Raw genomic sequence first — 24,869 nt, forward strand, 5'->3', positions numbered from 1 at the left:
CTACAGCTGTCCCTACCCACAGGATCACATTATCCTAACCCATGCCCAAAACTGGTCATGAATAGACTCAAAAATCCATTTCTATAGAGAGAGTGTGTGAATACGGCTGTAGAGGCAGCTGTGGAGGCGCTTTATATTCTCATGAAAAATAGGGTAGATCGGTGCAATATGAGAACCAAAAACACAATCTCACCTGGTCCTCGAGCCACACTATTGCTCTCCTGCTTTGATGAGCATTCGTTGCTGAAAATTATGTCCCACACCCTTGCTTCCTTCAGCAAATCAAATCCAAATCCTAGTTTTCTCCCCGCCACGATTGTTACTAATCAAGATGGAATCTAGGCTAAGTATAGTATAATCATATGCTATACGCAGACTTCAGTGCTCTGAAATTGCAGCTGGTAACGAGCAAGCATGCGACTTTATCCTTCTGGCTGGTGTGTGCTCATCATCTGTACTTACCCCGTCAAGGACTCGGCTGCTGATTTAAATCTATCGCGAATAGATGTCCTTTCCACTAGTATGCAACAGTCCTGTCCATCAACAAATAATCAGCAAGAAGCAATCGAACTGTCGGAGGTCCGGTTCGAAAACAACTCCGCGAGTGCTTGTCAAAAACGAATCACTTTGGCGGGTCATCGTCGCCGTTTTGCTACTCTACCTTTTGGATGGTCTCATTGATTGTTCGGAGCAGTCCGCATCCACAATAAGTCACTAGGTCGGGGTACGTACTATCGTGGAGCAATTAGGCGGGCTCAGAGCGCTGAGATACCTCACACATTTTTATCCGAGTTCGCATCAATGGATCTCACACGTGCGCTACTCGATGATCGACCGTTGTTAACACTTGGCTTGATATTGAGCGTGATCCCCGTTTTGTGGGAGAACGAGACCTACAGAATCACCTTAGCAGCCACATCTTGTAGCATGGCATCGCTTGCATTCTATCGCGATTAAATACAGAATAGTAAAAGTTCGCTCGGAATTGAGAAGGTACGAAAGTTCAAAAGGTACCTTCAACCATTCTTTCAAATCTTCAAACCTATATCACTTTGGCAGATCGAGGGAGGAGACCGTCTCTCGCGGTGAAGTTAAACGAGTCAACCAGAGAATCATATTCACACGAGCATACCAGCATAGCACATTGTACCGAGCAGTCTATGGATTACCACCAAGGCATCATGTGGTTCAGCAACATGTCAACTTCTGCATGGGCTGTATTGATGTCATCAGTAGCAATTTCAAGGCGCACAATCGTCTCATCTTTCCTGTTTATGTTGTTGGTGACCATTTGTTCACTGCAATTTATCAACAGGATCCCTCAATAAGATAAACTACATCTATCGTACTATTGAGGCCAGTCCTCTATTAAGCATCCGTGCTACTTTGGAAGACCTTTAGCAATCACTTAATTAATCTGGTATTGCTCAAATTATTTCTTGCATTTCGGCAAGGCAGCAGCCAGCTACCGGAATTCAATCTTTGTTGAGCATCACAAGTTGTTGGTCTCTTAGTGGATACTATGCCGCACCTGAGCTGTAGCTTACCATAGAATTTGCACGGTGTTGATTTCCCTGTTTGGGAAGGGAGGCGTTTGAGAAATAGATACATTGGCATAAGGCAGACGAGCAAGAGAACCGAGGGACTACCACTTGCAATTGCCAGGACTCCCTACATATATGAATAATACCATCATCACATCTCGCACCAGTATTCATGTTGGGTAGAGCGCCCTTTCTGCATCGAAATCAAGCACGTATTCGCTGGAGATTCCTTAAAATAAACAATTTCTGGAAACGTAATTAGCGATGCAGCTCTACTGATGTGACCCCTCTTTACAGCCAGACTGACAAATAAATAGAGGGGCCCAGCGCCAATGTCTTGGGCAAAAGGAACACGATACGATGTCATGATACATGAAAACCAACAACATGACATTGATATGAAAAGCTCTTTTAACTATGTAGAGTTTGAAACAGGCCGTTACTGATAGTCTGCGGAAGCTTCGGCCATTCGTCAAATTTAACGAGGCGATGACGTACAAAGCACGAAGCGGCCTTGCCTCACACTGTTTGCTGCAACCTTGTCAAGGTACGGAGCTCTTGGCCTCTCGCCGGAATCAAATGGTTTGACAAATCAGGACGAATAAGCCTGTTCCCGCTTTTCATCGGCTGTCAGCTCGCTGAGAGCTTTGGGTATCCTGCCCCAGAGCACCAGAATTATCAAGCTGGCACCAGCGACACCGACCCCGAACCAGAATGTTGCTTTATAGCTTTGTTCTAATCCCCTATCCTTGACCACGCCTGACTGAATTATGTCTGTTAACCCGAGGACTAAGGCGATGCCAAGCTGCAGCACAGAATTTAACACACCCCCTGCCAGTCCCTGTTGCGAAGACGGGACGACTGTCGTAATGAAAACTGTCATCAAGACAGTAGACAGATCGATGCCAATAGTGCTGAGAATGGACGATGGAAAGATCCATGCCCAGTAGCTTCCTCCACCGGGGGGAATGAGGGCGAGGAGGAGTTGTGATCCAACGGCGGCTAAGCCCGAGATTATCATAAGAACATGGCCAGGGACGAGATGTAAGATATACCCTTCAACGACGCTGACAACAAGTCCAACGACGCCAATAGGTATGTACCACACAACGACCTGAAGTGGCGAAGCTGACAAGACGGTTTGGAAGTAGAGTGAGCCATTGACAGAGAAAATACCCCAGGTACCGTAGAGTAGTAGGAGGGCAATGAGTAAAGGTGTCATTGACTTCACTGCGAAGAGTGATGCAGGCAAAAGCGGATCCGAGACAACATTCTGCTCCACATACCACGCCCCGACAAGAAACATAATGCCTAGGAGGAAAGTTACCAGGACATATGGCGTTTTCCATCCCGACGGAGCGTGTGCGGATTGAGTGATCGCGAAAATTGTAAGAACGAGGCCGCAAACGATGAAAATGGCACCGAGATAGTCCATTTTCACTTTCTTTCGGGAGTCATGTGCCAAAGCGGAGTATGGCATAGCACATATTGCTGCGGTGAGCGTTATCGCTACAAGTGCAGTGCCGATCCAAAAGTAATAACTCCAGTGTAAGAATTGACCCACGAGCCCTGCAATGGCGATGCCACCAAAGAAGCCCAGAACGCCGGCGGCGCCGTAGATTGCAAAGACAAGGTTTTTACGAGGCCCGGGCCGGTAGAGTGAGCCTATAATCATGACTCCCGTTGGGAGAAAGGCAGCAGCTCCGAGGCCCTGAAGTGCTCGAGAAATGTTTAACATGACAGGGCCAGAACTGAATCCTGCGATTAGACTCCATATAAGAAGCCACGTAAGGCCAGCGAAAAAGACAGGGTATCCTCCCCAAATATCACCCAGACGACCAAATATGAGTAAAGTGCTCGAAATCACCAGCGAAAAGGCAGTCGCGGGCCATACCCGCGAAGCCTGGGGAATCTTCAGCTCTTGGGCCAGTGGTGGCAAGATGACTGTGAAGCCTGAGACAAAGAACTCGGTCAAGAACTGTGACATGAATATGCTAAACAAGCAAAATAGTTCAGTCCATAGATTAGGAAATGCCGGTGGACGTTCACGTCCAAGGCGTTCAATCCGAGCAGATGGTGATTCATCCTGAGGGATTTCCGGCACGTTTAAGCGAGAGGTGCTTTTCGACGGCATTTTGAACGCTCCGCGTAGATTCTCGACAGCCATCTTGTGAGCTTTCAATGTCTCCGGAGGTTGAAGAGCATCCAACACGCTCACCAGTTAAGTAAACAAGGCACCAGGTGTGCGGATGATATTGACTGCCACGGAAGTCCTCAGCGCCAAACAATCCAAGACCTGATGGATTTTTCGCCCGACAGTAATTGACAGTCGCAACGACTGAAATTCCTCAAATTAATAGCTCTTTTATAATATGCTTCACAAAAGGAAAAGAAGAATGGAAGAGCGTTGTTGTATCGGGCATGACTTGGATTTTGGCCCGTTTCCTTGATTCAAATGCATAGTTTGATTAAACGTTAACAGTGTAGAGCGAAAGGACTGTTCTGATTCGTTCAACTGCCAAAAAGACACTCCACTATAGATTTCCATATGAGGCTGCCAAGACACTAGCCACCCGGAGACTTAAAAAGCAGGAGCAAAGGAGAGTTGCCGATTGGCTCATTCTCGCTCCACCAGCTAATGTAGTGAGCTCAGTTGTAGTTCCAAGGCGACTGTATCCTTTATAAGCACGGCGTATAACTAGTTAGTTAATATCAACCATGAGCAAGAAAAAAATCGATCTTTGTTAGATTTTTGCCTGGGCATTAAGCTACACATCACGCTTGCTGCTCTTCAGGCTTGACAACGGGTACTGTTTACATTCATTAAGCTGAGGATCTACACAATCTGCTAGCGAAAGGTTCTGGATCCAAAAAAACCTACATCCCCAGCAACACGGTAGGGGTCATTTCCTAGCTGTCAAGATTGATACTATTGTCTTGCAAACTCTACTGTTGCTCTATACTGACCTTGAAATTACAGACTATGTCACCAATTATCCATTGCGTTCGTCATGGGCAAGGGTTTCATAATGTGGGTGGCGGTTGCTATACTATTCCTGACCCACGTTTGACACCAACTGGGGAGAGACAATGTGAATCGCTTCGTCAAGGCGTCTTCTTTGACCAGTCGAGAATTTCACTTGTCATATCTTCACCTATGAGCCGAACACTGCAAACTGCGTCTCTAGTTTTTAAGACAGCTCTGATGTCGACTCTCAAATCTCAAAGAATTATCGCCTTCCCTGACGCTCAGGAAACGTCAAGTGACCTGTGTGATATTGGCTCGGACCCAGACACCCTACGACGTATCGTAGAAGAGGAGAAATGGCCTGTGGACCTTTCTTTGGTGAGAGATGGCTGGAACCAAAAGAATGCTAGAAGCCGCTATAGTCATAGCAACGATGCGATCAGAGCTCGAGCCCGGGATACTCGACTGTTTTTGCGCGAGCTTTTACGGGAGCTCGTTTCGAATGGAGATGACGACGCAGAAATTGTTCTCGTCACACACGGTGGATTTTTGCATTATCTTACAGACGACTGGGAGGACTCATATCGCCACCCAGGTACTGGATGGTATAACTGTGAGACACGCGCTTATGTGTTCGAAAGCGACTTTAGGTCCAGTCATGATGAAGAGGCCTGGTTGATAGAAACAAGAGAAAGTCGGTGGAGGCGTGGTAAAGATTATCCTATGTATGGAAAGAAGGATCAGGTCAAGCTTTTCGCTGCAGCGATGGAGCGTTGGCAGGGCCAAGGGCTGCAACGACCGGACGAAGCAGATTTGGATTTGGAGGTTGGATAATCTGCAAAATGTGTGTACCCGAGGCCACAAGATACACAAGACATATGCCTATGACCGCTCTCAGGCAGTAAGGCTCAATAGAATCTCCCACGCAGGTTATATACATATATTTCTTTCTGACAGCGTTGCGAATATGAATATCTGTGGCTCTTTTCGTTCTTTTGCCGTTGTGTAGATCTTCACTCACTGTTCCCTGGAGATGCTAAAACGCTCTGCTTTCTTTTTATAGTAGTTTTGGAGGGGCCTAACCTTTGTAGTGCAGCCCTTGCCTAATGGCGACACTCCATCATCTTGTCATTTCGTATTAAAAGGTAGTATCTAGATACCCTATACCCTAGTGTGTGGTCCACCAAGCGTGCGCTGGATTTACTCGTCTCCCTGCGCGACCCGGCCCTCCCCCACCTGTGCGTACTCCCGCCTGTTGGCTGTGTGTGACCCGTAGATTCTCTCCCGGTACCTGTCTTTGCTTTCTTTTATTTCTTCGGGGATCCTGGATCCCAAAGTTATTGTTGAATCGTTTATTTTGTGTTGGTTTTGTCCAGAGAAGACGATCTGTCAATTTATTACTCTGTATTCTCACGCGTGACTAGACTGTTATTCTAAAAGCGTCCACATATCATATCGAATTCTGTTGTACTGAATTGTAATCGGACTCTGTTTTTTTAATATTACTATTTATACTACATTCTAGTTAACTATTGGGCGTCCATGATCGACGCTGCGGGCGGAAAACATGTCTATATAGTTAATTAACTAGCCATAGCCTTGAAATAAGCACCGGGGCACAGATCTAAGGCCACTATAATTATACCCAGATAGGGACAAAGGATATAGTAATAATTAATCTTAACTAAGATATTTAATTAGATTAGAAAATAGTTGAGCTAAATATATATTCTAACTATAATCTATTGATTTATATTCTCTAACTCTACTCCTAGAGTATACTAATCTCTCAGAACCCTAGTACTTTAATCTACATATTTTACTTTATCTACTATTAAACTATGTTCAATACTATAGGTTATATCTAATATTCTAATAGAAATTAATATTCAGCATCTTTTAGAAATTTTGATTTTAGGCTACACTTGTCTACAAAGATAGTGTTGATCCCAAGCATTCAGTCTTCACTTTTCAAAATATACTTCTAAGATGATAAGGCTCCAGTCTTTGACGCCTACGAAATGCCTTTGATTGGTGGCTAAAATGTGGCCCAGTGATGTACGAAGTAGACTACTAGGAGTGGAGGAAACGGATCGCAAAGTGTGTGAAGTGACTCTGCTTCTGCAGTCTAGTGTAATGGTATTCGATACCAGGGGTTGAGGTAAAGAACCAGGATGCAGATGGTTTGTCCAATTTCATATTCGTTATGTAGAAGTTTGAAGAAATATTAGTCTACGCCTAGAGGCAACTATCAGTGTATCATTGTATATCGTGTGGACATTTTAATCAAAGATCTAGCTACTCTCACCGTCCTTTGCAGTTCTTTTTATGGTTCCTATCGACTACTTGTGGCGTCTTCGTTCGGGACTCGGAACTCGGGACTCCTTCCAAAAATTGTTGAGACCGAAAGGTTTCTTGTAATTGTGCGTAGGCGACCAATCAAATTGAGGTTTGGAATAAAGCTGCCTTGCGGCGATGCGACTATGGTGCCTATTGCCAATTGACGCATACTTTTTCGAACAAAGAAAAGTTGTATGGCTACATGCATCCTAGATCCCTGACGATTCTTCTCCTTCTCGCGGTAACAATTTGTTTTCTCAACTGCAAATACTGTTGTCGCACGCACCTGGACCGAGCCCTAAAACGCCCGTCCCTACGAGGATCCTACCGCGATTATTTATACGAGTCCTGCCATGGAACATGACAGTCACAAGGCTAAGAAAAGAATCCTTTTGCATGATATAGATCATGCACTTGCCAGCCGACTTGACCTTTCCGCTAGCGCCAAAAATGAGCCATATCCATCAGTCGATCCTCTCATCGAGTACTTGAGCAGGAGCTCATCTTCATTGATTCTATGTTTGCTCTCGTCGCCCAAGAGAAGAAACAGTCCTCCCGCTGGGCCTGATCAGACCTTTCATAACAACAGCCTGGACTGCGTTGGCTCCAAGTTCCAAGAACCTGGAAAGACGATATACAGTGACATGAGCCGGACCCCCGAGTGTCTTCAGCAGGCTTTTGGCATTTCCTTAGGCAACAATGATATCTTATCCTTGAAGTATGGTTCTGTAAAAACAGTCATCCAACATTTGGCGGCCCGATATGGTCAGGTTGCGCATATGAGTATTCTTGATGTTAGCTACCGGTTTTTTTTGAACAAAGCAAGAACCGGAGCTGTTGTTTATAAGTTACAAACCGGAGTAGCCGTCGTATGCGGTGATCCTCTTTGTGAGTGGACAGAGATCGCAAGTGTCATGGATGAATTCGCAAATTTTCGACAAAGAAATCATCTAGACATAGCCTTTATGGGAGCAAGCGATGCGTTCGCAAAAGGCTATGCCCAATGCAAAGGCTGGACAATGATTGAGTTCGGCACTCAACGGGCGCTTAATCCGCAAACAAACACAGTTCTGCTGGGACAGGCTGGGAAGCGCATTGCTTCCCAGAGCCGGCAGTTGCTAAATGCGCAAAAAGGTGGCATTGTTCTCGGTGTGTATACACCTGCTGTACATGGCACTGACTTCCAACTCCAAGCAAGTCTGGTTGCTATCTATGAGGCATGGCGCGCAGAGCGGAATGCCTCTGCTGGACTGCAAGCATTCATCACTGTTTACGACCTGTTCGCCCTACCAGAGCTTATGACTTTCATTTATGCTCAAAGTTCAGGAGGGCTCATTACCGGGTTCGCCGCCATACGGCAGCTGGGGGACGGAGGCTACCATCTTGATCCTTGTATTGTTGCTCCAGGCAGTCCCAACGGAATGACTGATTTATTGGTCGTTGCTGCAATGACTTTGCTACGCCGAGCCGGGGTCTCCTCCATAGGGCTTGGAATTGAGCCATCTCAGTCCCTCTCAATGGAGAACATAGTTGGAATACCAGGGCCTGTGGCGAAGATGGCACGGAAATTGTACGATCAAACGATCCCGCACCTCCCAATTCACGGGAAAAAGGCGTTTCATGACAAATTTCGGCCGGATTCCTCGAAGACCTCTGCCTTATATCTGATTTTTCCCAGCAGTGTATTCGGACTGCGATATCTGTTGGCTATGATCCATTTGGCAAATATTGGCCTACGAAAGCTCTTGTTGGCTGATTTTAAGACTCGCGTATCGACCGGCAAGTCCAAGTCTGTTGTGGGCCACACATGACAACATTCTTGCGACGACCTATTTTGTCTCGACCTCGCAATTATAATTTTCACATCGCCTGTTGTAATTCTTCATAACTTCTTTCTTCTTGATTTAATGACATGCGTTCTACTCACACCATGAGGAAAGACGCTTTCGGGTCAACCTTCCCCCCCTCCAACGATTAAAACTTTGGGCACTATCACTTTAACTATCAGTAAAATTCACGTCACTGACAATTCCAAGAATTACCTTGTGGGTTAGGGATGTTCTGCCGCAAGTAATAGAGTTCCAAACTGCAATCAGTCGGGTAGCCAAGGAAACAATTGGCAATCACCCTTTGCCTGGAACCTATCCTGCCTGCGGTAGACCTGGTCATCGCGAGGAGGGCATGCATATAATGGAGAAACCTCTGCATCGTCACGTCCATCCAAATCGTTTCAGACCACATGACGTGACCACGTTGCAGTGGCAGTCTCTCATGCTGCCAGTGCTTTAGGCAGCAGTCAGGCAACTATTGTGACAACCCATAGTTGTGTATCCTTTGCATTTTTGGATACTATTGTTACACTTGTGTCTGGATCTATGGCCTCAACTAAAAGAGCGGTATGCAGGTGACTACAATTATACATATCCCCGTAGGTGCACGTAGCACCTTCCACTTTCTGGACACGAACTTTGGATGTTGGCAATTAAATTACATGTGTCTTGCAGGGCTGGAATGTTGCTGCTATAGATTGATATTTGTAATCACTCAAAGCCTTTTAATCAGGTCTATGAACATTGGTTTGTGATCTAATCTTCACCAGTCGCCAAAGTAACGACTCGCATTCCAATTCCATCAATTTGGGGCGAAAAAGAAATCAGCGTCATGACCAGGACCACAAAAGAGATCCATGATCTGCAAACCAGGAGTGAGTCTGCCATCAGGCATGATGAAATTATTCGAGGAAATAGATGGCAAACTTTGAGATGAGTAATCAATATTCGGCTGAGGAGAAACAATCTAGATGCAGGTATCGATGTTAGAAACAGAGACTGTTGGACTCAAATGTCGTATTAGGCACTAACCTCCCATGGTATTTGGCCATGTGTGGTTGGTTCCACGCCGAGCATTTCCGCCGTGGATTGTTCAGAAGTAGCGCCCTTGTCACAACTGCCACTACTGACATTGTCCCCACGGGAGGCCTGAAAAGTAGAGTGAAATTGTCGAGCAATAGAGGCAAATGGCATCAGCATAGAACCTGGTAAATACCCACTCGTGGCGTATTCGAGGGCGCTGAAGTAGCCAGTCACACTTTCAAGTAAGGCGAGATTGCCGTGAGTATCTTCCTGACTTGGATCTCGGATGATTTGGTCAAATAAAATGAACAAGGCCGTAAACGGCATGAAGAATATAATGCTGCGCAATTTAGCAAGACGACACACAACACAGGCAAGTAACCTACTAGAACGGTGTAGATGGTTCTTGCTGAACGACCCGAGTAATTTCAATTACGGCACGTGCCGAGTTCATAATGTCAGCCATGTCCGATGACAGCCGGGGAATAATTTGGTTACGACTGATATGCAGCTTCAAGCGATGGAGAGCGATCTTGAGCTCATGATAGTGGTAATGAACCCGAAGAGCGGCGTTAAGTCCGCAGGGATGTGAAAATACTTGCGGTCGCAGCTTAACACCAGGCCGGAATCGAGATGGAATTGCTTGACATTGTTGCTCTAAGAGCTCTTCAAATTCAAATATCGTATTCAGATATGTTGTCCTTGAGTTCTTTGTTGCAGTTATAGAGAATAGCTCAGTGAATATGCGCGAGTAAAGCCTTGCGAACTTTATCGAAACAAAAAACCAGTCAAAATTCTCGAAGACTGCCTCCTCAATAAAAGGTACGGGAGAACCAATATCGCAGTCCACAATAAACTGTCAACCCAGCGTCAGCAAAATATTCAAAGGAGGGGAAGAGAAAGACAAATGACTATAAGCCTCTTACCGATGTACAGCCGGTATAAAATGACACTGTTTTCTCAATGTAATACACTACCCAGAAAACTCGGCTACGACCTGTGGTGTCGCTGCCGGTAGATGCTTTGTTTAAGAATGCGCGCTGGGCAGCCCTTGCAGCCTCGGATAGAATTTTTCCTTCTATCTGGGTGCCCGACATGTTGAGACAGAATATGGCCTGTTGCATTTGTTAAGAATGTGTTTTGGCAGAGAGTAAGATAAGCTTGAGATCTACCATGGCCGTAATTGACTAGGTACGTTAGTACTAGCCTCATCGTGATGGGGAATGGAGGAGAATGGATAACTTAGCCTACCTGAACTTCTAGGAGGTCTGTATTTAGTAGCAAGACCCTTGGGTAAAGATCAAGTGCGACCTTAAAAAGACTCCAGGCTTCGCCTTTGCCAGGCGTGAACGAGCCTCCACCATCAAACTCGCAACCTAAAGCTAGTACAGTATAATATAAAGTTGCCCAAGCTATATCATTAGCAAGATCAGTACCCAAAGTAGATAAAAATGCCCTGGCCTCGAATTCGTGACGGTCTAGAAAGGGATATAAAGGGTGGATATTTTCAAAGTAGACTGGAAGTTGTTTGGAAATCAGCAGCTGCTCCCACAATCCAATAGATAGGATAGCCTACTCTCAATGAAATAGCGTGCTCTTCCTGGCAGTAGGACAGGAATCTCGCCCATTCGGTTCCAGATACTAGACGGTCTGAGGTTACGATTGAGTACTTCCACACGCGATTTGACCATGCCTGATATACTCGAGATAAGCGACCTGAGCGCATTATTACCTAGACATACTGAAAGAGCATCTAATCGGCTTTCGGAGAAGAAACTCATGCTTGAGCTGGCCACTGGTAATAAAAGATTAGGCAAGACCACGCACATTAAAATCCTATTCTCCTGAAAGACCTACAATAGTTCTCGTCGGCCTATAGATTCAATGATAAGTATTAAGTTTTGCAAAGGGTCGAGACAGGAAGCTTACTCCTAGGATAAAAGAAGCGTTCTGACTGCGTCCCGTTGACTGACGAGTTTGAAGCACATGGTCCACATAGAGGGTTCGATGTGAGGATTTTTGAATGGGATCTGGAACTCGTGTCCGGTTTAAGTCATCTCTACCATCTTGTGAAGGATTTTCGCTGGAAGGAGCTGATGATGGCGGCGTAGTCACTCCCACTGTCCTCGTCTCCGACCGAGCACGGGCAGCTCCTTGAGATTGACGTGGATTCTGATTCCGTGGTCTCAGATTTTGAGACTTGAATCTTCTCTTCAAGGGACTGTAGACGCAAGTATCCCCTTTTTTCTATTCCCCGTGGTAAGCATTGTCATAATTGGGGGTTTCGCCACCTACGCGACAATTATCGCAACCTGCTGAAAGATCCGATGGCTCTGAAAGAAACGGTTAGCTCTCTTACTAGAAGAAAACATTGTACATGATACTTACTCTTACACCTAACCTTCCGTGTCTTGCAGGTATCGCAGACATGCGAGAGCCGCGAATGAAGCATTGTGAGCCGGGTGTTAGGGGATGGGTTTTGCGGAAGTCGCGTTTGGTTGATTACTGTAGATGAATGGTTTCGGACTTGGCACTCGGAAATCGGGACTCAAGACAAATATCATATATGGTTGCCTACGGCACACATCGGGCTGGTCACTCACGGCGACTTTTCGTTCCTCCTTATAATGAACATAATCAAAATAACGAAAAATCTGCATTTTCCATAGATAAACTCCAATAGTCTGATGATTAGGACAATGAGTAATTGTATGGCATAGAACACCGCAGCCAGCGCACTTTGGTGGAGCGCTCACACGCTGGTTTCTACCGCTGGGCCTATATCTACCCAAGGTAGTAAATATAGGTTCTATAGAAACCTACTTTGTATAAGCTCCTGAGCCTTCTAAGCTGAAGCGCCCAATTCTAGGAGATCCTTCAGGGCTAGTATATACAATAGAAGCAACCTAATCCGGTTCCCTGGTTATAGTAGGAAGGCCTACCAGCTAACTCGGCTCATATGATTACTTTTGTAGTAGATATCAAGCCTATTGCAAAGCCGGTTTCATTAAAATTGTAGGATACCATTCGGCTGGATGCTCTACGGTATTATATTGATCTGTAAACGCTCAAACTACTTATATAGGAGTTTAGGATCCTCGTATTTGATACATTAGAAGTTTTAGCGGCGAGAGAAATGGGATTCTAGCTCATCCCTGCATTGAGCCAGGTTCTGTATCCATTTCTTATTTACAGTATTAGCTATGGAATCGCCACGTTTGGCAAGCAAAGTAGTGGCCACTTCTCGGATGTGTGCAAGCCGGGGAGCTGCTCCACGCTGATCTAACGATAGAATCCAGCGTATTAAGGGATCATCCCTGTTTGGGTAAACTTATGGCCATTGCCGCATACTTTAGCATAGAAACTAGAAACTATGCCACTTTAGTGGTTCTTGAAGGGTGGAATAAGGAATGTCAAAAGGATGTGAAGGCTTTCAAATACTGCAAATTTTGCTATCTTCCAAAGCTGAAATAGTAAGCAAAATCCTGCCTTACTGCTCCACACGACCTTTAGAGCTTTTAGGCAATTTTGGTGGTTTGGCAGGTAGTTGAATAGCTTCATTTCTAGAGGGCGCGATAAATCGTGTTGGGCGACCGGCCCGTTACCAGTGGATTGTAAGAAGGCAGATCACGATTGCTTCACAGTCTAAAAGGCCTGACAAAGCAATGACGCTCCGAGTATTCCCAACTTAACATATCCAGCTACGCGCCGTCCATGGATGCAAATACTACAATGAGAGGATATTCTTTGAAATGACGATAGCAAAAATAGACGAATGATGAACAAAAATGTGATAGGACAATATATATCGCCCGCCTGAATTCTATTCTCTCTTATCAAACCACATTATTCTCAGCACGAAAGTTCTGGTTAGCCTTTTACGCGATATACACACCAGTGAAGGCCAGCACTTAAAGCAAGTTCCAAGGCTACTACGAGTAGCAAGAGTAGAAGGGGCTAAGAAAGAAATATTGGTTAGAATCGCCAACAACTGCAGATCGACCAAGGTGTACATACTCAGAGGGACCACGCCATCCAACACATTTCCAACAATCAAAAAGATGCGTCGGGTCGTAACGCTGTTTCACTGCCAGCAATTTGTCGTAGTTGGAGCCAAAGAAGGTTTGCTCCCAATCAGGCTCCAGATAATGACCTTCGTTGACATAGCACCCACCTCCGATTGTCAGGTTCTTGACTGGTTCGACAGAGTCTAGTAAACTCTTTATGATATGATTTTGGGCAGTTGCCGGAACGCCATCTGTCCATCCACCCGAATATACAAGGTGCCAAAGAGCATCTCGCCAAGCGGGATGAACTCCAGTCGCACTTCCATTTGGATGGTTCGCCGGTGTAGTCATAATGATTTGCGTTGGGATATCAGCAGCCCGCGCTATGATATTGTCACTGCTCCTGATGCCACTTATGACGGCATTGACAAGAGATTCTCTGCTCTGCGAATTGAAGAGGTTGCGCGGCAATAGCCTGCCAGCGAGAACTTCGTAGAAGCCAGATGGAGTCAGCCGGTCTGCAATCGATTGGGTAACCTGCAATAGTCCGGAATATTTCTCAAACGTAGAATATCGATTTTCTAAGACGGTCAGACCCGGGTAACTGGCCGCATAGGTCTGGTAGGCGGAGGTCAAATCCTGCAGGACTGTTGGGTCTTCGTCTGGTAAAACCAGATACATCTCCATTTTTGATGGAAAGTAGTACGCATGTCCAGCAACTCGATTGTTGGACCAGGCTGTCTGGCTGTTGGCGTGGATGGTCAAAAAGTCATGCAGTGCTTGTTCCGCTCGTAGCGGCGGGAATTCGGCACGAAGAGTGTAAAGATGGATGGGCCTAGTAGGATGTAGTTGGAATCGGTAAGCCGTCAAAACGGCGAACGTCCCGCCGCCTCCACCACGCATAGCCCAGAATAGATCTGGATCATTGCATGCGTTGATGGTGCGCTGGTTGCCGTCCGCAGTAACAATGTCGAACTCCACAGCATTGTCCACCATTAGCCCATACGATGGCCCAAAAACGCCATGACCGCCACCTTGGCCAAACCCTCCAGCCAGGCCGACGGTGCCTTCGTTGCCACCAGGAACGTTCATGCCATGTTTCTCAAAAAAGGCATATGCGTCGACTGCTTGTGTTCCGGCTCCAATTTCTCCAATATTGTGACCATCTGCCAAGGGGCATTTGAAGGCCTTGAAGTCAGAATGATATGACATATTGTTCATGTGGTGTGTCCAAATAGCTAGAGAATTCGGCGCCGTACCGCGTCCAAAGTAATCATGGCCAGTATTCTTGATCGAGAGCCGTAGGTTGTGCCGACGTGCAAAGTTGATGGTCTCAGATACGTGACTAGGATGCGTTGCATTCACGTAGTATTGTGACAGTCGACCGGGAGTGCACTGGTTCAAAACCGGGGGCAGTTGAGGGAGTAGTGATTGTAATGTGCATCCTGCTTCGTGACAGGTTTCCCAATTCAGGATCTCACTGGCACCGTACACAGCACTTCGGGTGGTGGAGTTGGTGTACGACGAGGCCACCTTGTCGCATGCGTTTCGATCGTAAGTCTTAGATCCGAGGTAACATGAAGCCGCGAGGGGCACAGTCGCGTACAGATTGCCGCCAAGAGTGGTATTGAACTGATTCCATTCGCTATCATTAGGCCAGCATGGTTTCCCTGGTCGACAGTCATAGCCTGGATCACTGTCAGAGTGATCCTTTGCTACACACATGCCACAGAAGACAGCGATAGTGAAAGAAACACAATAGATAAGTCGCTGTGCCATTTTGACATGAGTTTGTCGTGCCCTAGTCAGTGGCTACGAGGAAAGATCTCAGGTATTGTGTTTAAGTGTGTTTTAGCATGTATTGAAGAAAGGGAATGTCAAGCCTTTAAATAGAGAATCTGTCCAGCTTAGGCTCCCTTCCTTTCATGACTGCCTTTGACAACGGGGTGTACTACCAGGGTCCTCAAGCCCCTGAGGCTATGGAACAGGACACAATTAGCTGCCTGGATGAATCACGGAACGGAGAAGCATAGGTGGGGGGCTTTGTTCGGGCTCGGAACTGAATAGTAGATTTATATTCAGTAGGGGGTCTAATAACTGAAATTTCAAAACAATCTTAGTGGACCTAGGGGTAAGGAAGCTCATGAAGAACGAGCCGAGCTACTGAATCCTCCGAGAAGATTGTGTTGGCATAGCTGCTGACTAGACTTTCTGTTCACCCTTTGCTCACCAATTTGCAAACAGTAACCCCCATGTTCAGATCAAGTTAATCGAAAATCAACGCGAATGCAAGAGATTGATGGAAGCTCTCCAACGTGGGGTCATCCTATCTGATCGATGTGTTACAAAGATTTTTAACAACATTCGTAGGGTGGTTTACGAAACTTGGAACATCCACGACTAGATGTATCCACCCTGTCAAGGTGTATGGCAAGACAGAGTGGGAGCTCGGCTGGTAAAGCGCACGACCTCTTCACTTAAGGCCCGCAGTACCGCTATATCGCTCAAGCATTTAGGACTAAGATATAAAGCAACCTAAACATGTGTAACCTCAGACTCAAATCAAGCTAGAATTCTTTGAAAGCCATGCTGTTATGTGTGGTAATCAAATTGTACATTTGGTCATGAGTGATATTACATTTCTTGACTCAAGATCAGTGCAACCCAACGAAACTGGGGGACTCGTCGGTCAAAAGACCGGGAAAACCAGAAAGTAAGGAATAGACTACTAATCTCTGTTTAGAGCATGCGACAATGTGTTACCTGGAGATTTCACGGTTGCCTGGATATCACCGGAACTCGGGATGGGGTTAAAGATTGCCTGCATCTGGCCTGTGCTAGTTTAAGAGCCAGTATCCTTTACGTCTTCGGCTGTGAGCGAGAATATTTTTCTCTAATCAAGATCAGCAGAAACTGATGGAAAGTGGGAACTGAGTCTGAGAGTCCACTTCTTCACCACAAGACTACGAGTGCCAGATACTAAGGAGTAGTTTACTTATCCCTTTGTCCATCTCATGACAGTGGGTCGCCTGTATTCTGTAGATATCATTATAACGTAAGAGACTTCGGGGCTCGGGACCTAGACCTCGGGATTCGGGACTCAATATAGCCTTGCATCTGGCCCGGCGCTAGCTTGATGACAGCACGTATCTCCTACGTCTACAGATGTGAGCAAAACAGCCAGCAAACAGTATAACAATGAAGTATCCATCTAGTGGCTTAGAACCTTATCTCGTTATGTGCCAATATAATTACCCGGCTGATCATCCGGCTCCTTACAACATATACGTATGTCCATGTCAGTGACACATCATTCTTATTGCTCTTCTGGGAGGTAACCATGCCGACTAGACCATTATTTAAGTACAAGAAGTAAATTAAGGGGAATCCGTGGCGGTTTCGAGTCCTGTGTTATGTCACCGCTCTCGCTGGTGTAGAGCCCCAGGGTCAACTAGTGTTAACAGTAGCGGTGCTTGCAGGAATATTGCCCTTAAAATTGCTGTAAACGATGAAACACCAAGTATATTGCAAGGCAGATTAGCAGAGGGCTCAGTAACCATTACTGACTGAGTAATAATAAAGACTGCGCTGAATAGTTATCTAACTAAGAGATTGTACTACCTATTTCAGAGAAGTAAGGAATTGTTATTTCAGCCAGAAGCTCCAATATAAATGGAAAAGTACTAAATAATAATAATCCCAGGATCACACAGACTAGATATACAGGCCATATACACCAAGTATTAACCGGTACAAAGATAAGCGCAATATATATAATACAGCTAATAGAAGAAAAGCTCCGAATAGTATCTATATACCACAGTAATAAGATAGCTGCTCCCAGAAGCCCAGCACTAATTAGAATCCTGTCTATAACACCCACCTCCTCTTCAGTAGCACTATAGGATAATACTACTTTATTGATTAGGATAATAGTAAAATTGAATAGTGCTACATAGATAGAGAATAGTAAAGAGAGAAGCTAGAAATTTCGCTTTTTAGCTACATCCTTAAGGCAACAAATAGGGGTGTTCGATTAACTGCAGTGGCTATTGAAGGTGCAGTCAGTGGCTTAGAATGAAAAAATGAAGGTATGATAGCCAACAAGGACTATTCTTTAGTTAGCCCGTATAGATATCCACATAATATATTGGCAGAAATAAGCGTGACTCACAATCGTGGAAATTATTAGGATTATTCTGGGTATATCATCTAGTATTTTAGCAAGGGACGGGTTTAAAAACTGTCCAAGAGCTGCGCCTAACAGATTGGCAAGGCTAGCAATCGCAATGGCACTAGTACGGCCCTTCTCCGTAAAAGAACTTTCACTGAACTTGCTAGGTATTGATAGACAGAAAGGCTGAGCCAACCCAACCATAACTTAGCCAAATATAATTACCCTGTAGTTCTTGACCTCTGAGACTGTCCCTCTATACCAAATCCAATTCCCAACTAGTAAAAGTACAGAGGTAGCAATATTAGATTCTCATAACTCCAGGCGCTCTACTGCTTAAAAGACAAATCTGGTAGAATTCTAGCGGTTGGTTAAGTATTCACTGAGGTATATCCTCCGATGACACATCGGAAAACCTTATAGCGCACTAATACAGTAGGTGAAGAGAGTGCTTGTACTAAGCCAAGTAATTGTATTCACACTAACATTTAGGGATCCCGCCGATGTTACTGGAACTACTGGATATATAACCCAAGGTACAATTAGATTCTCTGTATAACTATCACTTATAGTCAGCAACCTACACCCCAGCTAACAACAATACTCAGGAGCACCAGATAAGCAACGCCAATGAAGTGGCATTTGTAGACTGTGGTCACAATCAGCTCCTGATACCAAGTTCTGAGATCACAAGGAGATGGCCCAGGCTGAGTTACTGATTTGCCACACTGAGCCCTGATACTCTTGCTGCTCAGATCATCAAGCATGATATCAGGCTGTCAAGGTAACCAGGATAGACTCTATGTTTCGATATAAGAGGTCTTAATGACAGACAAAGTGGACGGTGATGAGATGTCAGACACTTAAGCAATAGCTTTTGAAAGTTGAATGAAACCTCTGGACCCAGTCCGGTCAATTGCGATATATATTCCCTCATTTAACATTTATCAGCGAACGAGTAAACGAAGATCCACTCTCCTATCAGGGTTGGCTCAGACCCTTTTAACCCCGCACTTTCGAAATCCGACTCCCGTTGTATATTTGAATCATTTCGACGTGCTTTATACATTACACCTACGAAATGGTACTGCTTCGTGCTTATCGTACTCACACATCCCTGGTCTCCAGCCGTGATGCGACCTTCCCCGGATCTCGTTCAATTGGTACAACGCTGGCAGCTATCTCGGTGAGACTCCGAGCCTAAAAGCAAAATCAACGGAGCACGATGGAATTAGATACAAAAATAAATATACGGCTAACTAAAAAGTCCAAAGAAGGAACCCCTCCCGTGCCTGGTTGGTCTTCACTAAATATTGGCATCGTGTCACCCTACTATGGGTGGAGTGGTCAATGTCATGCCCATTTGCGGATGGACTTCCACTTGAAATGGTTTGATTGGAAATCTCTCTCCATCCACACTAAAAGCGCCATGAGTCCCGGAGGGAACGACTCGGTAGGCTAGCACTTTCCGATACTGGGCCTCGGGCATTGTAAGATGTGTGCCGCGCTCCGCTTTGCTGAATAATTGCAAAAGCTTTCTAGCCCCTATCCCAGCATCGACCGTTAAGATATCTAGCAATCCGTCAAGTCTTGCGCTAGGGAACACCTTGGATGTAGCATCCACAAAAGGAAATTTACCAGCGAAGAACACTCCTAGTGTTTCAAGATGCTCGAGCTTCCAGCCGTCAGGAACAGGGTCATTGACGGTCCCAAATTGTAAATCAGGCAACCCATGCTGACACATCTCTTTCGTTTGATCGCAGGATTGGTCACCCATAGAATCTCTTGAGCATTGATTAGAAGCACTGTAAGTCGCCAGCTTACACCCGTATACAGGAGGCTTGAGCAGACGTTGCAGTAAGCCGACTGCAAACCTCTTGCCACCCAAGAACCGCATTCCCTCGGTATCAAGGTCACATTCAGCTAGTAAGCCCAGATTCTGTGACAGGAAAGATATGTGTCTCTTATTCCCTTGCGTAATGGACATCAGATCCATGGGATGCGTAACACCCTTGATGGTGTAGAGTGCGGCAAGGGAAATGCTGGTAGTCCCGAACATGTTGACACACAATGCATTTCCAGAACCTCCAGGAAGCTGAACAATAGGAATTTTCCTCAAAATGTGGCCAGCATCATTCCTCAGTGCAAGACCATTGATAACTTCGTGTGGTAGACCATCTCCGGAGCAGCAGACTATAGCATCCCATGAATCAATTTCCAAGTGTGCTCTCACCAGCTCGCCAGCCTGGCCGGAGTAAGAAGTCTCTCGTATGTCCACCTGGCATTGTGCCGCGACAAATAAGGGTTCCGCGTATTTACGGAAAAATTTGACGGCGGTACCTTTGCCAGAAGATGGATTCAAAAATATCTTCAATTTCTTTCGTGATTTCGATTCACCATAGGCGCGGTGCAGAAGCAATTGGACCCAGGCATCTAACCGAGTTGAAGAGGTCGCCGAATTTTGTAGAGAGAACACCTTCGCCGTGGGTTGCAGTACTTTTTGCCGCTCTCTCACATAATGAATCGTAAGCTCCTCTGGGCTAGCATGTACCCAAAGCACGTGCAAATATCGAACTCTGCATATCTTTCGACGAGTAAGCGCGTCTATAACATAGTTAGCTGATTGGAAAATTCGTAGAGAGGCTAGACTGGGGCTGTTGCTAATACTCTGCTCGGTTTTGATATTTAGTCCCACCTTGTCGAGCTCTAAAACCGCAGCTTCCACCCGCAGCGCATCTCGGCAGAGTGCTTCTTCATTCAAGTGGTCCATTTTCTACGACACGAGTATCCCGGTAGGTAGTTGGAATAAGGTAAACATACGATTCTTAAACTTTTTTAGAACTTCACGAAGATCCTCGGTAAAACTTAGGAGGTCGTCGATAGCTACCACGGATGACCGAGTTCCGAGACAATACAAGGCAGAACCGGCACTATTGACTTATAGTTTTTGGCTTGTATCAGGCATACATGTGCTTAGCTTGGACAGCTTCAGACAAGTCTTAGTCCGGGACAAAAGCCCCTGACAATGTTCATCTCGCGAGTATGCCAATTCCTCCACCTCTGCAGAGAACAACTCTTCTGTATCGTCCGCGAAAATCTCGAGTCCACAATCCCACCCGTCCCTTCAGGGGCAATCTCCAACAAACAGAGCTTCCGGATTCCCTGCTTCTTCACACATTTCAGTATCTCCTGATATTTGGCCCCAACTCGACCGATACAATAGCTGTTGTCAGAAAGGCACAATCATCCACCCATGACCAGGAATACCTGTCTTATTTTAGTCCTGTAGTAATAATACAACGCTAAGGAAAAGCCATCATTCTTACCTGGCAGATCTCTGCTAAGGGATACAGCATATCGAGTGCCTTCTGTATTCTTAGGTATAGATAATAAAATCGGTATCTACAATATCGCTGATGCTATAGATACTCGGGATTGATATCTAAATACTTTGCAACCTCTACTGGCTATCTATTGTATTTTTACAATATCTACAGCAGAAGGTGTTGGTAAGCTTATTTCCGTTATAATTGAAGTTACCAGAGAAATACTAGTGAGAGTCGAGGAGCGGAAGAACAAGGGAGAGCAGACTATACAATCGCGCGGCAAGAGCGCGGCGCTCTATGGGGTAAGAGGCAAGATTGACAATGGCGCGTTCAGCCAGTTTGCTGAAGGATTTCTGGATACTCTACAAAATCTAGATATCTTAGAAACTTACTGCTCTCCATTCACCAAGAGAACTAAGGCATTATTGATTCGGGATGTGATCATAGATCAATGGCCCCCTCGGACAAGTGCAGTCAAGTCCTTCCTGAATAGTCTGTCCGTAATTCAACCAGTGATTTGTATAAGTTCAGTTCTAATCGTCTGACTACCCTTATTGCTGTGTTCATCTCAAATCTCCCACTGCGAGAAGTAGCTCACTTGATACAGAACCAAGCTCTTACCTAGTGGAGGGTAATGACAAGGAGTTTTGTCGAGATCTAGAGCCGTGAAAACGTATTGCTCACGGTAGAACCTAGAGCGGTAGAGTACAGGGTTGAAGTGGTTTTCCCTATTATTGGTTAAAGGCTATTCGATAGAGTCAGGAGACTTGCATATAAGGACAATACGGTTAATTATATCTTCTCAACGCACTCCCAGTATTTATATATTGACTGCTGAGAAGTGGAGCACTGCAACTCAGGACAGCTGTAGGCCAATGGAGACCATCGGGGAAAGAGTTCGATCATGGCTTTCTCGATCTGGACGGGTAGAGTATATCAAACTCGGTCAACACTTGGGACAATTTGGCCCTACGAAAGCCTTAGGCACTCACTCTCGACGCTGGTAGCATGAGCCCATCCTATGAGATCCGAGTCCCGATATACTGAACCCGAAATCCGAAGGTCTCAGAACCACCTCGTCGAAAGTACCCGGGGAATCATCACATGCACATCTTTGTGATCAAGGAGTGGTAGGGGTACTACATGTAGTTAGATGTGGTCTGGTGCGAAATCAGGACTCCCAAGCTTCTGGGAGATGTAGCTTCAGCAATTGGCCAGAAGATCGGCTGACGAAAACAAAGGCATGCCTTTGCTCCGTGCTCTGTCTGTTCTCTCAGAAAAAGGAGGTCAAAGGGCGTAAAGATGAAGTCTTAGGGCACTTTAACATTGTTTAACATATCTCTAGACTTAAATTTGGGAGACTTCAGGTGCTTGCAAAGCTGGTAGGATGTCGAGCAGAATGAGTTCATTGTCTGTTGCATTGTTAAGAAATTTTATTCAATTTGGAAGCATCAACCGCTACCAGCCCTTGGTGTAGACGCTCTGTATGCTAGTATTCCCCCGAGCAGTCACATGCGTATTCTGTGCCACAAAACGTCACCAGCTTTACAAGGGTTCGGAAGAGCGAAACTAAGCTGCGGGTCATCTGCTATAAGAAAAGTCACAAAAGTATTTAAAAGTCACCTCGGCCGCCTCGAGCCTCGGTAACTACACTACGCCGCACGTTGTGATGTCAGTGACGGCGGTTGAATCCTCGAATACTCATTTTTTTAATACTGGAGGTCCGTCTCTGGGCAGGCTTTTTCTCTCAACGCCCAATCATTTTTATCTTTAGTGAGCGTAAGACCGCGTCTATTTTGGAATGGCAAACCACCCACGTACAGTTTTGATCACAGGTTGCTCCAAGGGTGGTATTGGACATTCTCTTGCGAGCTCATTTCATGATGCGGGTACGTGACCCCTTTCATTTATAATTCTCGGGACTTCCAAGGAATCTGACCAATGAATACTCGTGGAAGGGCTGCTCGTTTTTGCCACGGCTCGTGAGCTAAGCTCTATGGAAGACTTGGCGATACGAGGAATCAAAACCTTCAGCCTAGATGTTACTTTGCCGGAAGACGTCCAGAGGGTGCGACAACGAATCGAGGAGTTTACTGAACATGGATTGGATTTTCTGGTAAACAATGCGTATGTGATATCCGATGACAATTCCCACCCCCTGTGGCGCTGGATTCCTCCGATCTAATATGCCCGCACGCTACAGAGGGAAGAGTATGTAACGCTGTCTTCACAAAAGGAGCCCAATGCGGACCAACTTTCGTTCATGACCCACGGGAAAGCCCAGACTAAGATCTGTAGACTGCACGGTTCCATCTGTCGATGTTGCAGATGACGATATACAATCCACGTTTGAGACGAATGTGTTCTCTGTGATGCGGATGGTTAGAGAATTCACCCCTCTCCTCATTCTAGCCAAGGGGACTATCATAAACATTGGTTCAGTGGCTGCTGTTATTCCCTATGTTTTTAGCGGTATTTACAACGCATCAAAGGCTGCACTCCATGCTTACAGCAACACTTTGCGACTTGAGTTAGCCCCCTTTGGCGTCAAAGTGATGATCGTTGTTACGGGAGGTATCAAAAGCAGAATAACTCGGACTAAACGGACTCTCAATGAGAACAGCATCTATCTACCCATCTCTGATGCATTTGAACGTCGAGTTACACATTCACAAGGTATTATCTACTATTTCATGACCGTCATCCGTTATGCTAATCGGTGGAACGGCGTTCAGAAGGGGCTATGCGCAATGAAGATTATGCTCGCTGTGTTGTCAATCAGGCTTTACAAGCGAAACCTCCTCGTTGGCTTTGGCAAGGAAACAAATCGTGGATCATTTGGTTTCTGGACTCATTTTTCCCGAGGAGCATTTGGGTAAGAGAAACCGAAAACTCACTTCGCAACGATCTAGTAGTGAAAAGATCTTCTTGGCTAATTAGTACGGTCAGGACTGGGTGCTGCCTTCTTTGTTTGGATTGGACCGACTATACAAGAGGGATCGTCAATCATGATCAAGGGCCCAACGGAGTCATACCTAGAGGAATTCCACACGTATCATTAGTATCTGCTCTCATCATTGCCACTTTCAGATATCAAGCTCCGCAAGGGAAGAAAAAATTAGATATATAAGCATTAACACATTTTCCTTTCTCGCAGCGGACTGAAGCTCCAAACTTAATTCTGTCGCCTTATTGTACTCAATGAAAGGACCGAATTCCCTGGTGAATGGAATGTACATTGTCAGAGCCCTCTACGATGGCCCTGAAAAACAAGTTCTAGAAGGCGGAGCTTACATCGGCTGTCGTGTACTACAATGGGGCGAACCCTTTCAAGAATTATCGCGGAAAGAGTGCACACGTAACTTTTTCACCGCTGTGTTCGCCTGTAGACGATCTCTGTCATTTTCCTCGCTCGTGTCCCCGTAATCCAACGTTTCAGGCCAGTTCAATCGATGGGTTGACGCTAACGTCGTGGCTTCTCGGGAAGTTTATTGACCCGATAGTGTTGGTTCGACAACCGAAACAAGGGGAAAGCCGAAAGCCGAATAAATGGTCTGGTCTAGATCAGATCCCGTTACTCCACAAAAGTCGTATGGCGCAAGCCGGAAGAAGGGTGCGGTAACGGCAGGGTCATCTCCAACTTTTAACGCTAGTGGGT

The 24,869-nt window shown here is 45.7% G+C and overlaps 9 protein-coding genes across 9 annotated transcripts; 4 read left to right on the forward strand and 5 right to left on the reverse strand.

Moving 5' to 3' along the window:
• Nucleotides 1-161: 161 nt before the first annotated feature.
• On the forward strand, nt 162-712 carry BDV27DRAFT_124885 (uncharacterized protein). Its single transcript, XM_032066203.1, has 2 exons — nt 162-437; nt 506-712. Exon 1 carries the CDS (start codon nt 169-171, stop codon nt 340-342), a length of 174 nt encoding a protein of 57 aa, XP_031929809.1. The 5' UTR covers nt 162-168; the 3' UTR covers nt 343-437; nt 506-712.
• Nucleotides 713-2,136: 1,424 nt separating this feature from the next.
• On the reverse strand, nt 2,137-3,711 carry BDV27DRAFT_143357 (MFS general substrate transporter; the record flags this gene model as incomplete). The annotated part of the gene is made up of 1 exon (XM_032070080.1): nt 2,137-3,711. The coding sequence occupies one exon, from the start codon at nt 3,709-3,711 to the stop codon at nt 2,137-2,139; it is 1,575 nt and encodes a 524-aa protein (XP_031929810.1).
• An 816-nt stretch (nt 3,712-4,527) lies between these two features.
• Nucleotides 4,528-5,346, forward strand: BDV27DRAFT_170531 (phosphoglycerate mutase family protein; the record flags this gene model as incomplete). The annotated part of the gene is made up of 1 exon (XM_032075323.1): nt 4,528-5,346. The coding sequence occupies one exon, from the start codon at nt 4,528-4,530 to the stop codon at nt 5,344-5,346; it is 819 nt and encodes a 272-aa protein (XP_031929811.1).
• Nucleotides 5,347-7,631: 2,285 nt separating this feature from the next.
• On the forward strand, nt 7,632-8,663 carry BDV27DRAFT_170532 (uncharacterized protein; the record flags this gene model as incomplete). Its single annotated transcript, XM_032075324.1, has 1 exon — nt 7,632-8,663. The coding sequence occupies one exon, from the start codon at nt 7,632-7,634 to the stop codon at nt 8,661-8,663; it is 1,032 nt and encodes a 343-aa protein (XP_031929812.1).
• Nucleotides 8,664-9,348: 685 nt separating this feature from the next.
• Nucleotides 9,349-12,187, reverse strand: BDV27DRAFT_124889 (Zn(II)2Cys6 transcription factor). Its single transcript, XM_032066204.1, has 11 exons — nt 12,093-12,187; nt 12,000-12,037; nt 11,634-11,951; nt 11,562-11,577; nt 11,281-11,499; nt 10,956-11,221; nt 10,877-10,891; nt 10,631-10,819; nt 10,091-10,560; nt 9,714-10,044; nt 9,349-9,648 (listed from the first exon to the last, which is right to left on the reverse strand). Exons 1-11 carry the CDS (start codon nt 12,154-12,156, stop codon nt 9,484-9,486), a joined length of 2,091 nt encoding a protein of 696 aa, XP_031929813.1. The 5' UTR covers nt 12,157-12,187; the 3' UTR covers nt 9,349-9,483.
• A 1,449-nt stretch (nt 12,188-13,636) lies between these two features.
• BDV27DRAFT_170533 (uncharacterized protein) lies at nt 13,637-15,436 on the reverse strand (the record flags this gene model as incomplete). Its single annotated transcript, XM_032075325.1, has 2 exons — nt 13,637-13,661; nt 13,722-15,436. The coding sequence occupies 2 exons, from the start codon at nt 15,434-15,436 to the stop codon at nt 13,637-13,639; spliced, it is 1,740 nt and encodes a 579-aa protein (XP_031929814.1).
• Nucleotides 15,437-17,127: 1,691 nt separating this feature from the next.
• Nucleotides 17,128-18,652, reverse strand: BDV27DRAFT_143362 (uncharacterized protein; the record flags this gene model as incomplete). Its single annotated transcript, XM_032070081.1, has 8 exons — nt 17,128-17,294; nt 17,333-17,493; nt 17,530-17,693; nt 17,732-17,821; nt 17,886-18,071; nt 18,111-18,196; nt 18,314-18,434; nt 18,470-18,652. The coding sequence occupies 8 exons, from the start codon at nt 18,650-18,652 to the stop codon at nt 17,128-17,130; spliced, it is 1,158 nt and encodes a 385-aa protein (XP_031929815.1).
• A 557-nt stretch (nt 18,653-19,209) lies between these two features.
• On the reverse strand, nt 19,210-20,655 carry BDV27DRAFT_143363 (ATP-NAD kinase-like domain-containing protein; the record flags this gene model as incomplete). Its single annotated transcript, XM_032070082.1, has 2 exons — nt 19,210-20,489; nt 20,553-20,655. The coding sequence occupies 2 exons, from the start codon at nt 20,653-20,655 to the stop codon at nt 19,210-19,212; spliced, it is 1,383 nt and encodes a 460-aa protein (XP_031929816.1).
• Nucleotides 20,656-23,012: 2,357 nt separating this feature from the next.
• On the forward strand, nt 23,013-24,223 carry BDV27DRAFT_143364 (SDR family oxidoreductase; the record flags this gene model as incomplete). Its single annotated transcript, XM_032070083.1, has 5 exons — nt 23,013-23,100; nt 23,170-23,338; nt 23,496-23,887; nt 23,947-24,086; nt 24,161-24,223. 5 exons carry the CDS (start codon nt 23,013-23,015, stop codon nt 24,221-24,223), a joined length of 852 nt encoding a protein of 283 aa, XP_031929817.1.
• Nucleotides 24,224-24,869: the final 646 nt, after the last annotated feature.

This window comes from Aspergillus caelatus (genome assembly GCF_009193585.1).
Source record: "Aspergillus caelatus strain CBS 763.97 unplaced genomic scaffold BDV27scaffold_46, whole genome shotgun sequence".
In the NCBI taxonomy this organism is placed as follows: domain Eukaryota; kingdom Fungi; phylum Ascomycota; class Eurotiomycetes; order Eurotiales; family Aspergillaceae; genus Aspergillus; species Aspergillus caelatus.

Coding starts and splice junctions, on each gene's coding strand:
- BDV27DRAFT_124889 (XM_032066204.1), bottom strand. CDS start 12,156: ATGCTTCATTCGCGGCTCTCGCATGTCTGCGATACCTGCAAGACACGG. Junction 12,038..12,092: donor ACGGAAGGTTAGGTGTAAGA/GTAAGTATCATG, acceptor CGTTTCTTTCAG/AGCCATCGGATCTTTCAGCA. Junction 11,952..11,999: donor CAGGTTGCGATAATTGTCGC/GTAGGTGGCGAA, acceptor CACGGGGAATAG/AAAAAAGGGGATACTTGCGT.
- BDV27DRAFT_124885 (XM_032066203.1), top strand. CDS start 169: ATGAGAACCAAAAACACAATCTCACCTGGTCCTCGAGCCACACTATTG.